We start from the raw sequence: 14397 nt of genomic DNA, 5'->3' as shown, positions 1-14397 counted from the left end.
TATCCTTTAGTGTTCTCTGCAACACTCTCTCCGTTTGATGCAAGTTAACTTTATTGGGTCTTACTATATGGTGTAAATCACCTTTGCTATATATCTAGCACACTGATGAAGGTCATAGCAGACCGAAATGTTTGTGACTACTGTATGTACATTAAATACCCCCTTTTGCATCACTATTCTGGAGTGTGCCAATTATTAATTATTTCTAGTTTTTAATAATGACTTCCTCCACATATCATCATTCTCCACCACTAGAACACCATGGTGAACGTGTTTTTTGCTGTTACAGCCATTCAATTTTGGCCAAGGGCATCTATGAACCCCATAATTTTTTTTTTTTTAAATGAAACCCCCATGGGGAAAGGTTTGTCAGCCTATACACTTAGTGTATGGGCATTACAAGTCTAGGAGACACACTCCTTTACATTGGGCCTATTTTTTCATGAGGCCTTCAGCAATGTCTCCTCATTCTCCACCACTAGATCGCCAGGCTTAACGTCTTCTGTGCCACTACAGGCAGTCAAATTTTTGGCAAGGGTGGTTATGATGCCCATAGTATATTTTTAAAAAATGTATCCCCTTGGGGGACAGTTTTTTTATTAGGCCCTCCACCATGTTTCTTCCAAAGGGGATTGGGGTGCGTGCAAATTTGGGTCAAGGCGGAACTTGCATTCAATGCATAAGGAAACAGTATGGCATGACCAACTGAAAAATGTGAAGTGGGTTTTCCTGTGGTCATCCACTACCTGGGTTCAAAGGCTTATTGGGGTGCATATGACTTGATAACAGGGCAGGCTTTTGCAGGTAATACATAAGAAAACAGTATGGCAGGACCGACTGAAGAATGTGAAGTGGCTTGTACTGTGGCCATCCAGTACCTGGGTTCAAAGGCTTATTGGGGTGCATATAGCTTGATAGCAGGGCAGGCCTTGCATTCAATGCAACATTTTTTCAGGAAGCCATCCTGTACCTCTCGTGAAAGGGGTATTGGGGTACATTGTAATTGTTGAATGAATAGATAATACAAACGCGCTACCTCAAACAATAAATAAGAACCCTCAGCTGCAAGGAAACAAGGCAGGGAGGTGCCACCCCTGTCAATAAACTACCAAGAATAATAAAAGCAATTGAATCCGCGCTGAAAGGGTAAAGCAGATGGAATAATTATAACCATGAAGAGCTGATGTGATATTGGAACACGCAAAACATACTATACTTGCCTATACACCACCACCTATAGCAAAACAATCCCACCTCGAATCAACCGGGACCGGAGCCTGAACTAACAGCCACACTGATACTGCTAAACACACGGAGGGACTCACCAGCAGGAGATGTAACGCCGTGTATCGTGGTGGGTGCAGTCCAGTCAGGAAAAGAGGATCCAGCGTGTGGAGACACTTGCGGGAAGGTAGGCAGGCAGAGGTGATAAGCCGCAATGCAATTGAGCAGTGCGGAGGCTGCGTAGAGCCAGTGAGAGCCCCGTCCGGTGGCGTCCCTGGATACGAGCGGGAAAGGAAAAATAGCTGGCACAGGGCTCAGCGTGTGACGTCACAAAGTTAGTACGGGGCAGCGCAGAGACCAAAAGCCGACGCGTTTCGAAGGAGTGGCGTCCTTCTTCATCAGGGTACATTGTAATTGTTGGCAGCCCAGCCACTCACTTCAAAGGCAATAACAGCATAGGAGACCCACTGTTTAACCCCTTTACCCCCAAGGGTGGTTTGCACGTTAATGACCAGGCCAATTTTTACAATTCTGACCACTGTCCCTTTATGAGGTTATAACTCCGAAACGCTTCAACGGATCCTGGTGATTCTGACATTGTTTTCTCGTGACATATTGTACTTCATGATAGTGGTAAAATTTCTTTGATAGTACCTGCGTTTATTTGTGAAAAAAACGGAAATTTGGCGAAAATTTTGAAAATTTCGCAATTTTCAAACTTTGAATTTTTATGCAATTAAATCACAGAGATATGTCACACAAAATACTTAATAAGTAACATTTCCCACATGTCTCCTTTACATCAGCATAATTTTGGAACCAATTTTTTTGTTTGTTAGGGAGTTATAAGGGTTAAAAGTTGACCAGCAATTTCTCATTTTTACAACACCATTTTTTTTTAGGGACCACGTCTCATTTGAAGTCATTTTGAGGGGTCTATATGATAGAAAATGCCCAAGTGTGACACCATTCTAAAAACTGCACCCCTCAAGGTGCTCAAAACCACATTCAAGAAGTTTATTAACCCTTCAGGTGTTTAATAGGAATTTTTGGAATGTTTAAATAAAAATGAACATTTAACTTTTTTACACAAAAAATTTACTTCAGCTCCAATTTGTTTTATTTTACCAAGGGTAACAGGAGAAATTGGACCCAAAAAGTTGTTGTCCAATTTGTCCTGAGTACGCTGATACCCCATATGTGGCAGTAAACCACTGTTTGGGCGCATGGGAGAGCTCGGAAGGGAAGGAGCGCTATTTGACTTTTCAATGCAAAATTGACAGGAATTGAGATGGGACGCCATGTTGCGTTTGGAGAGCCACTGATGTGCCTAAACATTGAAACCCCCCACAAGTGACACCATTTTGGAAAGTAGACCCCCTAAGGAACTTATCTGGATGTGTGGTGAGCACTTTGACCCACCAAGTGCTTCACAGAAGTTTATAATGCAGAACCGTAAAAATAAAAAAATCATATTTTTTCACAAAAATTATATTTTTGCCCCCAATTTTTTATTTTTCCAAGGGTAAGAGAAGAAATTGGACCTCAAAAGTTGTTGTGCAATTTGGCCTGAGTACGCTGATACCCCATATGTGGCAATAAACCACTGTTTGGGCGCATGGGAGAGCTCGGAAGGGAAGGAGCGCTATTTGACTTTTCAATGCAAAATTGACAGGAATTGAGATGGGACGCCATGTTGCGTTTGGAGAGCCACTGATGTGCCTAAACATTGAAACCCCCCACAAGTGACACCATTTTGGAAAGTAGACCCCCTAAGGAACTTATCTAGAGGTGTGGTGAGCACTTTGACCCACCAAGTGCTTCACAGAAGTTTATAATGCAGAACCGTAAAAATAAAAAATCATATTTTTTCACAAAAATTATATTTTTGCCCCCAATTTTTTATTTTTCCAAGGGTAAGAGAAGAAATTGGACCTCAAAAGTTGTTGTCCAATTTGTCCCGAGTACGCTGATACCCCATATGTGGCAGTAAACCACTGTTTGGGCGCATGGGAGAGCTCGGAAGGGAAGGAGCGCCGTTTGACTTTTCAATGCAAAATTGACAGGAATTGAGATGGGACGCCATGTTGCGTTTGGAGAGCCACTGATGTGCCTAAACATTGAAACCCCCCACAAGTGACACCATTTTGGAAAGTAGACCCCCTAAGGAACTTATCTAGATGTGTGGTGAGCACTTTGACCCACCAAGGGCTTCACAGAAGTTTATAATGCAGAGCCATAAAAATAAAACAAAATTTTTTTCCCACAAAAATTATTTTTTAGCCCCCAGTTTTGTATTTTCCCTAGGGTAACAGGAGAAATTGGACCCAAAAAGTTGTTGTCCAATTTGTCCTGAGTACGCTGATACCCCATATGTGGGGGGGAACCACCGTTTGGGCGCATGGGAGGGTTCGGAAGGGAAGGAGCGCCATTTGGAATGCAGACTTAGATGGAATGGTCTGCAGGCGTCACATTGCGTTTGCAGAGCCCCTAATATACCTAAACAGTAGAAACCCCCCACAAGTGACACCATTTTGGAAAGTAGACCCCCTAAGGAACTCATCTTGATGTGTTGTGAGAGCTTTGAACCCCCAAGTATTTCACTACAGTTTATAACGCAGAGCCATGCAAATAAAAAATATTTTTTTTTCCACAAAAATTATATTTTAGCCCCCAGTTTTGTATTTTTCCAAGGTTAGCAGGAGAAATTGGACCCTAAATGTTGTTGTCCAATTTGTCCTGAGTACGCTGATACCCGATATGTGGGGGGGAACCACCGTTTGGGCGCATGGGAGGGCTCGGAAGGGAAGGAGCATCATTTGGAATGCAGACTTAGATGGATTGGTCTGCAAGCGTCACATTGCGTTTGCAGAGCCCCTAATGTACCTAAACAGTAGAAGCCCCCACAAGTGACCCCATATTGGAAACTAGACCCCTCAATGAACTTATCTAGATGTGTTGTGAGAACTTTGAACCCCCAAGTGTTTCACTACAGTTTATAACGCAGAGCCGTGAAAATAAAAAATCTTTTTGTTTTCCCACAAAAATTATTTTTTAGCCCCCAGTTTTGTATTTTCCCAAGGGTAACAGGAGAAATTGGTCCACAAAAGTTGTTGTCCAATTTGTCCTGAGTACGCTGATACCCCATATGTTGGGGTAAACCCCTGTTTGGGCACACAGGAGAGCTCGGAAGGGAAGGAGCACTGTTTTACTTTTTCAACGCAGAATTGGCTGGAATTGAGATCGGACGCCATGTCGTGTTTGGAGAGCCCCTGATGTGCCGAAACAGTGGAAACCCCCCAATTATAACTGAAACCCTAATCTAAACACACCCCTAACCCTAATTCCAATGGTAACCCTAACCACACCTCTAACCCTGACACACCCCTAACCCTAATCCCAACCCTATTCCCAACTGTAAATGTAATCTAAACCCTAACCCTAACTTTAGCCCCAACCCTAACTGTAGCCCCAACCCTAACCCTAACCCTAGCCCTAACCCTAGCCCTAACCCTAACCCTAACCCTAACCCTAGCCCTAACCCTAACCCTAGCCCTAACCCTAGCCCTAACCCTAACCCTAACCCTAGCCCTAACCCTAGCCCTAACCCTAGCCCTAACCCTAGCCCTAGCCCTAACCCTAGCCCTAACCCTAACCTTAACCCTAGCCCTAACCCTAACCCTAGCCCTAACCCTAACCCTAGCCCTAGCCCTAACCCTAGCCCTAACCCTAGCCCTAGCCCTAACCCTAGCCCTAACCCTAGCCCTAACCCTAACCCTAATCCTAGCCCTAACCCTAGCCCTAATGGGAAAATGGAAATAAATACATTTTTTTTTATTTTTCCCTAACTAAGGGGGTGATGAAGGGGGGTTTGATTTACTTTTATAGCGAGTTTTTTAGCGGATTTTTATGATTGGCAGCCGTCACACACTGAAAGACCCTTTTTATTGCAAAAAATATTTTTTGCAATACCACATTTTGAGAGCTATAATTTTTCCATATTTTGGTCCACAGAGTCATGTGAGGTCTTGTTTTTTGCGGGACGAGTTGTCGTTTTTATTGAAAACATTTTTGGGCACGTGACATTTTTTTATCGCTTTTTATTCCGATTTTTGTGAGGAAGAATGACCAAAAGCCAGCTATTCATGAATTTCTATTGGGGGAGGCGTTTATAACGTTCCGCGTTTGGTAAAATTGATAAATCAGTTTTATTCTTCGGGTCAGTACGATTACAGCGATACCTCATTTATATCATTTTTTTATGGTTTGGTGCTTTTATACGATAAAAACTATTTTACAGAAAAAATAATTATTTTTGCATCGCTTTATTCTCAGGACTATAACTTTTTTATTTTTTTGCTGATGATGCTGTATGGCGGCTCTTTTTTTGCGGGACAATATGACGCTTTCAGCGGTACCATGGTTATTTATATCTGTCCTTTTGATCGCGTGTTATTCCACTTTTTGTTCGGCGGTATGATAATAAAGCGTTGTTTTTTGCCTCGTTTTTTTTTTTTTTTTCTTACGGTGTTTACTGAAGGGGTTAACTAGTGGGACAGTTTTATAGGTCGGGTCGTTACGGACGCGGCGATACTAAATATGTGTACTTTTATTGGTTTTTTTTTTTATTTAGATGAAGAAATGTATTTATGGGAATAATATATTTTTTTTTTTTTTCATTATTTTGGAATATTTTTTTTTATTTTTTTTACACATTTGGAAAATTTTTTTTTAACTTTTTTACTTTGTCCCGGGGGGGACATCACAGATCAGTGATCTGACAGTTTGCACAGCACTCTGTCAGATCACTGATCTGACATGCAGCGCTGCAGCCTTCACAGTGCCTGCTCTAAGCAGGCTCTGTGAAGCCACCTCCCTCCCTGCAGGACCCGGATCCGCGGCCATCTTGGATCCGGGGCTCGAGCAGGGAGGGAGGTGAGGAGACCCTCGCAGCAACGCGATCACATCGCGTTGCTGCGGGGGGCTCAGGGAAGCCCGCAGGGAGCCCCCTCCCTGCGCGGTGCTTCCCTGCACCGCCGGCACATCGCGATCATCTTTGATCGCGGTGTGCCAGGGGTTAATGTGCCGGGGGCGGTCCGTGACCGCTCCTGGCACATAGTGCCGGATGTCAGCTGCGATAAGCAGCTGACACCCGGCCGCGATCGGCCGCGCTCCCCCCGTGAGCGCGGCCGATCGGCTATGACGTACTATCCCGTCCAGGGTCAGATAAGCCCAGGGCACCTCGACGGGATAGTACGTCTAAGGTCACAGAGGGGTTAATAATGGCCCTTTAAGAATATTAATGCCACCTGATGCCCCTCTAAAAATAGGCTTTGAGATTTTAAGATTGAGTCCCTCTTTCATAAATGAAAAAAGATGTGTCTCCTTATGCATGCATTTGTATTGGTTGAAAGCAATGTTAAAGTTGAAAAACGCATCAAAAACACTGCATGTGAACATAGCCCAAGTGGTGAAGGAACATTTTGGTCTGGGGTTAATTATTTTGCCTTATACACAAGTCATTACCCTGGAAAAGATGTACCTTAACATACTGTATTTCCCAGCAAAATCCATTTTGGTTTCATTTTTGTATGTATTTTGGTGCAGCTGTAAAAATGGCATGGAACTCTGACAACATTGCTTACAGCTTTGACCTTGGAGTCAGAAATGCTTCCAGGGGCAATCCCCATGATGTTCCCATGTTAGTGGAGCAGTGTTTCCATCATTTTCAGACTTTTTAGACCTTAAAAGGACCACCGGGAGGATCGCAGTAAAAATACTCGGTATCGCGGTAAAAATACTCGGGTCTCCCATAGACTTACATTGGGCTCGTTGCTCGGGTCGAGTACCCGAATATTCCACTTTGCTCGACCTGAGCAACGAGCACTCAAGCATTTTAGTGCTCGCTCATCATTAGTCTTGATGAATCGATCACTTAGAGTATTATTTTAATTTTCTAAATAATAATTTTCTTGCAGCATCCCTCATGATGATGACAATGCATTTACATGGCCTCCATACACATATCAAGAACAAAACCATGTCGTGCTGAAGACTGGCAAATGGGAAGTTCAAAGAAATTTATATTCTAAACGATGCCACTTTTGGAATTTCCTCCTTCCTAAACTTGTAGGAGAAATCGGTAAGGAAATGTTTATGCAAAGTGAAATGCTAATGATTAGTCTACTTGAAATATATAAGGGCTAGGACAAGGTGTTGTTGGTTACTTAAGAAAAAGCTACAGCAGAAGATGGAAGGAAATTTGTGGTTAGTGCATGGCTTAAGAGAATAGGTGAAGATTTCAGGCATGTTATAGGTGACCGATAAAACAACATAGGATGACACAGAATTAAGCACACGTGATTCTTCAGGTTTGTAAATAAACTATATAAAAAATTTGGACATGTGATGCTGGAGTGCATGTAAATTCAAGTGAGCAAGTTTTCTGTGGATCAGTTTCAGTGTGAATCTGTTTTATTTTGGAAAAACAAGTAATCTGATTGACTTTAAAAGAGGAATGGTTATCGGCAGTAGAATACCCGGTACTAGTTTTTTTTAAAGCTTGCTAGTGATTTTAGAGTTTTCTAGTACAACATTGTTTATAGTATACTGAGCAGTGAAAAAAAGTATGGTCTGGCCAGATTAATCAAGACAGCATGCTGATAGGCGAGTCAGAATTCCGCACAAGCACATGAATCAAAGAACTATTCAAGATCAGCTGTAAAAAGTTCAGCCTGGTGAAGGTGCAGTAATGGTGAATGTTTTATTCGACGCCCTGAGTCCTCTGATACTTGTGGATTGATATTTGGACAATAGGGTTTACCTAAATATTGTGGACCACCAAGTTTATCTCTTTATATTTACCCACTTTTAGCAGGGCAGTGCACTTTTCCACAAGGGTCGTATAGTTATGGATTTGTTCCAGAAACATGACTGCAAAATTTCCTTGCTCCTCTGACCTTCACAGTCCAAAGGTCCTAATTCTACAAATGAAGTAGAACTGGCTGTTCAGAGACTCTCAGTACCTTCATCTAATTTGTGGCAACTACGAGACGTAATACTGTCCACATGGACAAATGTTCCTGCAGAATGATTTAATCACCTAGTGGAATCTATGCCACAACAAATTGGTTTGGTTTTGTAAGCCAAAGGAGGTCCAAAACACTACTAGATTGGCATCTCTAATAAAATAGCCATTTAGTGTACATATGGAAGTAGGTAAGGCATGGAGTTCAGAAAAGAGCTCCCAGGTCACGAAGACCCCATTACAGAGAGACATGGGGGGTTAAACTTTAGAAAGAAACAAATATTTGTAGTAGAGCACGTGCACACAGTCATGTGCAAAGAGGATGCCGGCTGTGTTATACAGACAGATCCCTTCGCTGATGTTTAAATTCCTGAAGGAACAAAATGAAATAAGTCAAATGTCAAATTTAAAATTATTTAAAATTATTTACCAGATTAAAAAAAAACCCATAAAGTTCAAATTACCTTTCCCCCTTCCAAAAAGAAATTTTTTTTTAAAAAAAAAGGCAAATTTATGGAAATATTAATTATATAAATCTACTGCTAGGACAACTCCTTCTCGATCTAAGTGTTTGACCCTGATAAAATTAAAAGCTTATGCTTACCTTCCGGCACCATTCCCGAAGTATTGGCTATCGCTGTCTCTGAGGCTCTCATGCATGATGTTGTTGTGTCACGTGGAGACCGGCGCCCATTCAGCGCTGGCATCACTGTGTCTACCTGTTACAAATTGAACATGAAGAGGAAGTCCGGGCTGCAGCTGATCTTGGAATTCCTCTACTTATTAAATTCGACAGGAGGTGGAAGCAGTGATGCCAGCGCTGATTTAACACCGGTGCCAAAAAAGCATGGGAGGCCCGAGGAGAGCGAGTGCCGACACCATGGGAATGGTGCCAGTATGGGAGTTGATTATACGCTTATTTATTATATCGGGGCTAAGCATTGGGTATGACAGGAAGTTGTCACGGTTAACCCTTTTAATGAATGGCTTAATGGGTTAACGCTAATGGACTGCATTGCACGGCGAAATTGTCGCAATTAATGCCGTTCAATGGGTCCGTTAGCGCACCCATTGACAGCAATGTGATTTTTCTCTGTAGCGCATCACTAGCGCATGCCATTTTCGGCACGTGCTAGCGATGTGCCTTTATTTTGTGACGGACCTCGGACACTGCTTGCAGCGTCCGAGGTGCGTCCGAGGTCCGTTCCTCGCTAGCGCAGATCGGGGATCTGTGCTAGCGGGAACTACAAACGCGACCCCTATAAAGACATTGCGTTAGCGCAATCCGCTAGCGCTATGCGCTAAACAGATTGCCCTAACGCAATGTGAACCTAGCCTTAAATACAAATCTAAATGTCTGAATTGCCTTTTTCGGCCATCGCACTTCCCAAAAAAATGCAATAAGAAGGGATCAAAACACTGTATATATCTCAAAATGGTTCCAATTAAAACAGCAACTTGCAATAAAAAGTAAAGAAGCCTTTATACAAGTAAAAATGAAAAAAATACAGCAGCAACACAAACCAATTTATTTTTACTAAGCCTAGAATTTTTTAAATTACTAAAGATATATACAGCTCTGAAAACAATTAAGAGACTACTTCAAAATGTTCAGTTTGTCTGATTTTTCTTTTTATATGTATATTTTTAGTAAAATTAAATTGTCCTTTTATTCTATAAACTTCTGACAACGTCTCCGAATGTCCAAGCAGTAAATTTTGTATTTTTTTTCTGAAAGGAGGAATGGTCAAAATTTTTAAAAATAACCAGTGCTTTCAGACCTTAAATAATGCAAAGAAAACAAGTTCATAATCATTTAGAAACAACAATACTAATATTTTAAATCAGGAAGAGATCAGAAATCAATATTTTGTGGAATAACCATGATTTTTAATCACAGCTTTCATGCGTCTTGGCATGCTTTCCACCAGTCTTTCACACTGCTTCTGGCGCAAACATTTAAGCAGTTCTTCTTTGTTTGATGACTTGTGACTATCCATCATCCTCTTGATTACATTCCAGAGGTTTTCAATGGGGTTCAGGTCTGGAGATTGGGCTACCCATGACAGGGTTTTGATGTGGTGGTCTCTTAATTTTTGACAGAGCTGTATGTATAATAAACTACACGTTTGACATAAATGTACTGATTTCGAGAATCAAGTCATTTTTATTCAGGTCAATTTATCCAAGATATATGTCACAAAGGTGGTGTAAAACCTTTGAGAAGTTGAAACATCTTTTTCACGCCATTTTGGATGAGCTCTGGTGAAACTGGTAGAGCTGAGGAGGAGCTGGGATGGGGCATGGCCACGTCTCTCATCAAACTCATCAAATGTGCCACATTTTCTTGTCCAGAAATAGTAGCATTTCTAACATAGAGCACGGAGGCGCACAGCACTTAGAAGAGATGGTGAATTCATTATGTGGCATGAGTCTCATAATGAATATGTACCTTTTACTCTGTCAAGGCTGGAGTAGCATGAGCCTGGGCTGTGCCAGTCTCATTGAATTGGTCCCATACTTTTTAAAAGAAAAGGAGGAAAAAACAAAAGCGCAAAATTTAAAAATCGCCCGTTGCAGAATAAACAATAGCTTGAAATAAATAGCAGAGCCAGAAAGAGGGTATTAACACTAATACAAATTGAAAAAATATACTTAGTAATACTAAAAAAAAGCTTCTAAATACTCTAATTTCTTTTAGGTAAAGGCTTTGATGGAAATTTTTGGAGTTCTACTGTGACTGCTGAACAAGCGTGCCCAAGGGATGCACGATCAGAAGATTCTTGCCAATCAATTTTGAACTGAAGTTTTATTGTTCAGTACAATTGTGTAATTTCCAGATTGCAAATCCACCGGAACATAAAAAAACATTAAATATAAGCCTGCGTTCACATGCTGTGGTTGTTTGCTGTGATCATAGTAGAGCTGTAACAAATGTATAATTGCTGCCTATCAAACACCAACATTTATTAATTATTGACAGCTCAGGGTAAACTCTCTGTTAGGCTAGTCTATTTGCTGAGTTTTCAGAGGAGAAACTGAGCAGAAACTCAAAGTTTTTGAGGAGTTTTGAGAATTGAAGAAGGGAGATTCTCTGCTAAGTCTCTACTCCAAAAACTCCTTATAACAAAGGAAAAAAAACCAAAGGAATGCTTACAGTGCCAGGGTACCAATATGAAACAATAATCAAAGTGCCATGTGACTAAATGTAATATTATCCCTGCAAACGTGATGCTGGTCTATATATCATTACAAGAGGATAGTCGGAGTATCATAGAGGAACAAAACATGGAGGAAAAGAACCGACCATAAAGTCCAATCATAGTGCAGTGAAAAAAAATCAATAATATTTATTAATTACAATAGTATACAGGTTTACAATAGGAAAAACAAATCAATGTACACAAAGAGTTCATTAAAAACAAGGCCACACACCCAGATAAGAAAATGGCCATAAAGGATAAGATGTAGTCCGACCAATTGCAAAGTGCCTGTAACGATGTAATTCAGGGTTGTAATCAATTAAGTGCATACAAGAAGTTTTGTGGAATAGATATCATGTTGATAAAGTGCTTTAGTGCTTAAGTGCAAATAAACATCTCTAGTGACGCAAAGTACAAAGAATGTTAACATGAATCCATGGTGTGGATAAGAGCAATGTTACTAAAGGTACCGTCACACTTAGCGACGCTGCAGCGATACCGACAACGATCTGGATCGCTGCAGCGTCGCTGTTTGGTCGCTGGAGAGCTGTCACACAGACAGCTCTCCAGCGACCAACGATCCCGAGGTCCCCGGTAACCAGGGTAAACATCGTGTAACTAAGCGCAGGGCCGTGCTTAGTAACCCGATGTTTACCCTGGTTACCAGCGTAAAAAAACAAACAGTACATACTTACATTCAGCTGTCTGTCCCTTGCCGTCTGGTTCCTGCACTGACTGCTGGCCGTAAAGTGAAAGTGAAAGCACAGCACAGCGGTGAGTCACACAGCGGTGACTCACCGCTGTGGCTGTGCTCTGCTTTCACTTTACGGCCAGCAGTCAGTGCAGGAACCAGACGGCAAGGGACAGACAGCTGAATGTAAGTATGTACTGTTTGTTTTTTTACGCTGGTAACCAGGGTAAACAGCGGGTTACTAAGCGCGGCCCTGCGCTTAGTTACCCGATGTTTACCCTGGTTACCAGTGAAGACATCACTGAATCGGTGTCACACACGCCGATTCAGCGATGTCTGCGGGGAGTCCAGCGACGAAATAAAGTTCTGGACTTTCTTCCCCGACCAGCGACAGCACAGCAGGGGCCTGATCGCTGCTGCCTGTCACACTGGACGATATCGCTAGCGAGGACGCTGCAACGTCACGGATCGCTAGCGATATCGTCTAGTGTGACGGGGCCTTTATAGTATGCAGGTGCAATGAAACAGCAAGAGTGCTGTGCGCCATGGAGAAGAGATCAAATATCAGTATGTGAAAATCAAACCAAAAGTGGACAAATAATGCTGCTTACAAAGGTGGTATGGATCTCGCTCTCCTGGATGGCGTCCTACCCAACGCACGTTTCGGCATGCTGCCTTCTTCGGCACGCTACTAAGCTGGTGAATGACACAGGTGGTATAATAACATCTATCATCACAGAAATGAGCTGAGTGGCAAGACATGGAGAATTACATGATTTCTTCCACTACTGCTATTTTCAGCCAGATATGTGTTTTAAGAATGTAGATATAATTGAATCAGTCAACAATTTAATTAATCAGCAACACTGCAGGAAGCCACATTGGACATTTACCAGCTACTGATTGTAGAGGTCCATGTGCTGAGGCCCCCACTAACAAGGTATTGGGTCAAATGCTGACATCTTAAAATCTGAGTTTACACCAGAAAGGAAGTCATAGATTTGCAGGCGCCTTGTTCAGTGGTCAGGGCAATGGTCTATTACAGCTGAACATGAGCCTTGCAAACCACCTCCTACCTTCTGGAATTCTTGCAGCTTCTTTTGATTAGTAGCCCTGGCATGGTATCATACATGCACCACACTGCAGCTTTAATATACCGTAGAGCTACAAATCTGAAGAGGCATTGGGAATTCAGGCAGGTAGGAGATAGTATGGAGAAGCATTACTTTTTACATTCCACCCATGAAAGGCTTCTCTTCCAACCCACCAGTTTCCTAGCTTGCACTGATGAGGAGCAGGAACCCTTTCACAGCTGTGTGCAGACAAAAGATTCTAGTTTGGAGATCCCCTTAAGGATGAAACTTTAATGAACATCTGTTTTGGCATAACAATTGGGTTTAAAACAGGTAACTTGAGATGACAAGACTATTTTATTTATCAGAAACTGAAAGACACAACAACCAAGGTTGGATATATCATTGCTGTAATCTGTGCAACTTCCTGCCACTTTAGAGGTCAGGTGCCATGCCCGAGGTCCATCCTGGAGTAGCACCTGGCATCTATCTGGAGCCAAGTCTAACCACACCATCAGGGGCTCTAGTGGAGAGTCAGGTGTTCGCCTACTCCATGCTCTCCTCGGACCATGGCACAGTGGTTCCACCACTCCAGTTACAGCCGTTCTGAAATTATCGTAACATGTTGATCTCAAGGCTCCCATTTTCCCTATAGATCTATAAAAGCAACATTTGAATTATTAAACAGAGATATTTTTGTGATTTTTACTGTTTGAGCAATGAGATTATGGATTATATACTCTTTCAGCAGTGAGAATATTTAACTCTCTGCCACATGATGTTGTCATGGTTGTGTCACCTAAAAGTAGGAGGGCTTGGATGCCCTTCTTGATAAATCTAATATCTACTATCACAATATTGTAATAACACAAAAAGCCACAAAACTACCGTATATACTCGAGTATAAGCCGACCCGAGTATAAGCCGACCCCCCTAATTTTGCCACAAAAAACTGGGAAAACTTATTGACTCGAGTATAAGCCTAGGGTGGAAATGCAGCATTTACCGGTGAATTTCAAAAATAAAAATAGATCATTATTTCCCCATAGCTGTGCCATATAGTGCTCTGCACCGTTCATATTTCCCCATAGGTGTGAACCATATAGTGCTCTGCACCGTTCATTGTGCCCCCTAGCTGTGCCATATACGGTGCTCTGCACCGTTCATTGTGCCCCATAG

General features: G+C 42.0%; 1 protein-coding gene across 6 annotated transcripts in view; it reads left to right on the top strand.

Annotated features, from left to right (window-relative positions):
- Positions 1–11142, top strand: part of LOC138637873 (cholinesterase-like) — a 269681-nt gene extending 258539 nt beyond the window's left edge. For all 6 annotated transcript variants that reach the window (XM_069726814.1, XM_069726816.1, XM_069726807.1 and 3 more), the window contains 2 exons: positions 7203–7366; positions 10953–11142. In XM_069726814.1, coding sequence (XP_069582915.1) covers positions 7203–7366; positions 10953–11056 — 268 coding nt within the window. In that variant the 3' untranslated portion in view covers positions 11057–11142. The remainder of the gene's footprint in view (positions 1–7202; positions 7367–10952) is intronic.
- Positions 11143–14397: the final 3255 nt, after the last annotated feature.

This window comes from Ranitomeya imitator, chromosome 1 (genome assembly GCF_032444005.1).
Source record: "Ranitomeya imitator isolate aRanImi1 chromosome 1, aRanImi1.pri, whole genome shotgun sequence".
Classification (NCBI taxonomy): Eukaryota; Metazoa; Chordata; class Amphibia; order Anura; family Dendrobatidae; genus Ranitomeya; species Ranitomeya imitator.
This window is presented reverse-complemented; position numbering and strand designations above follow the sequence as displayed.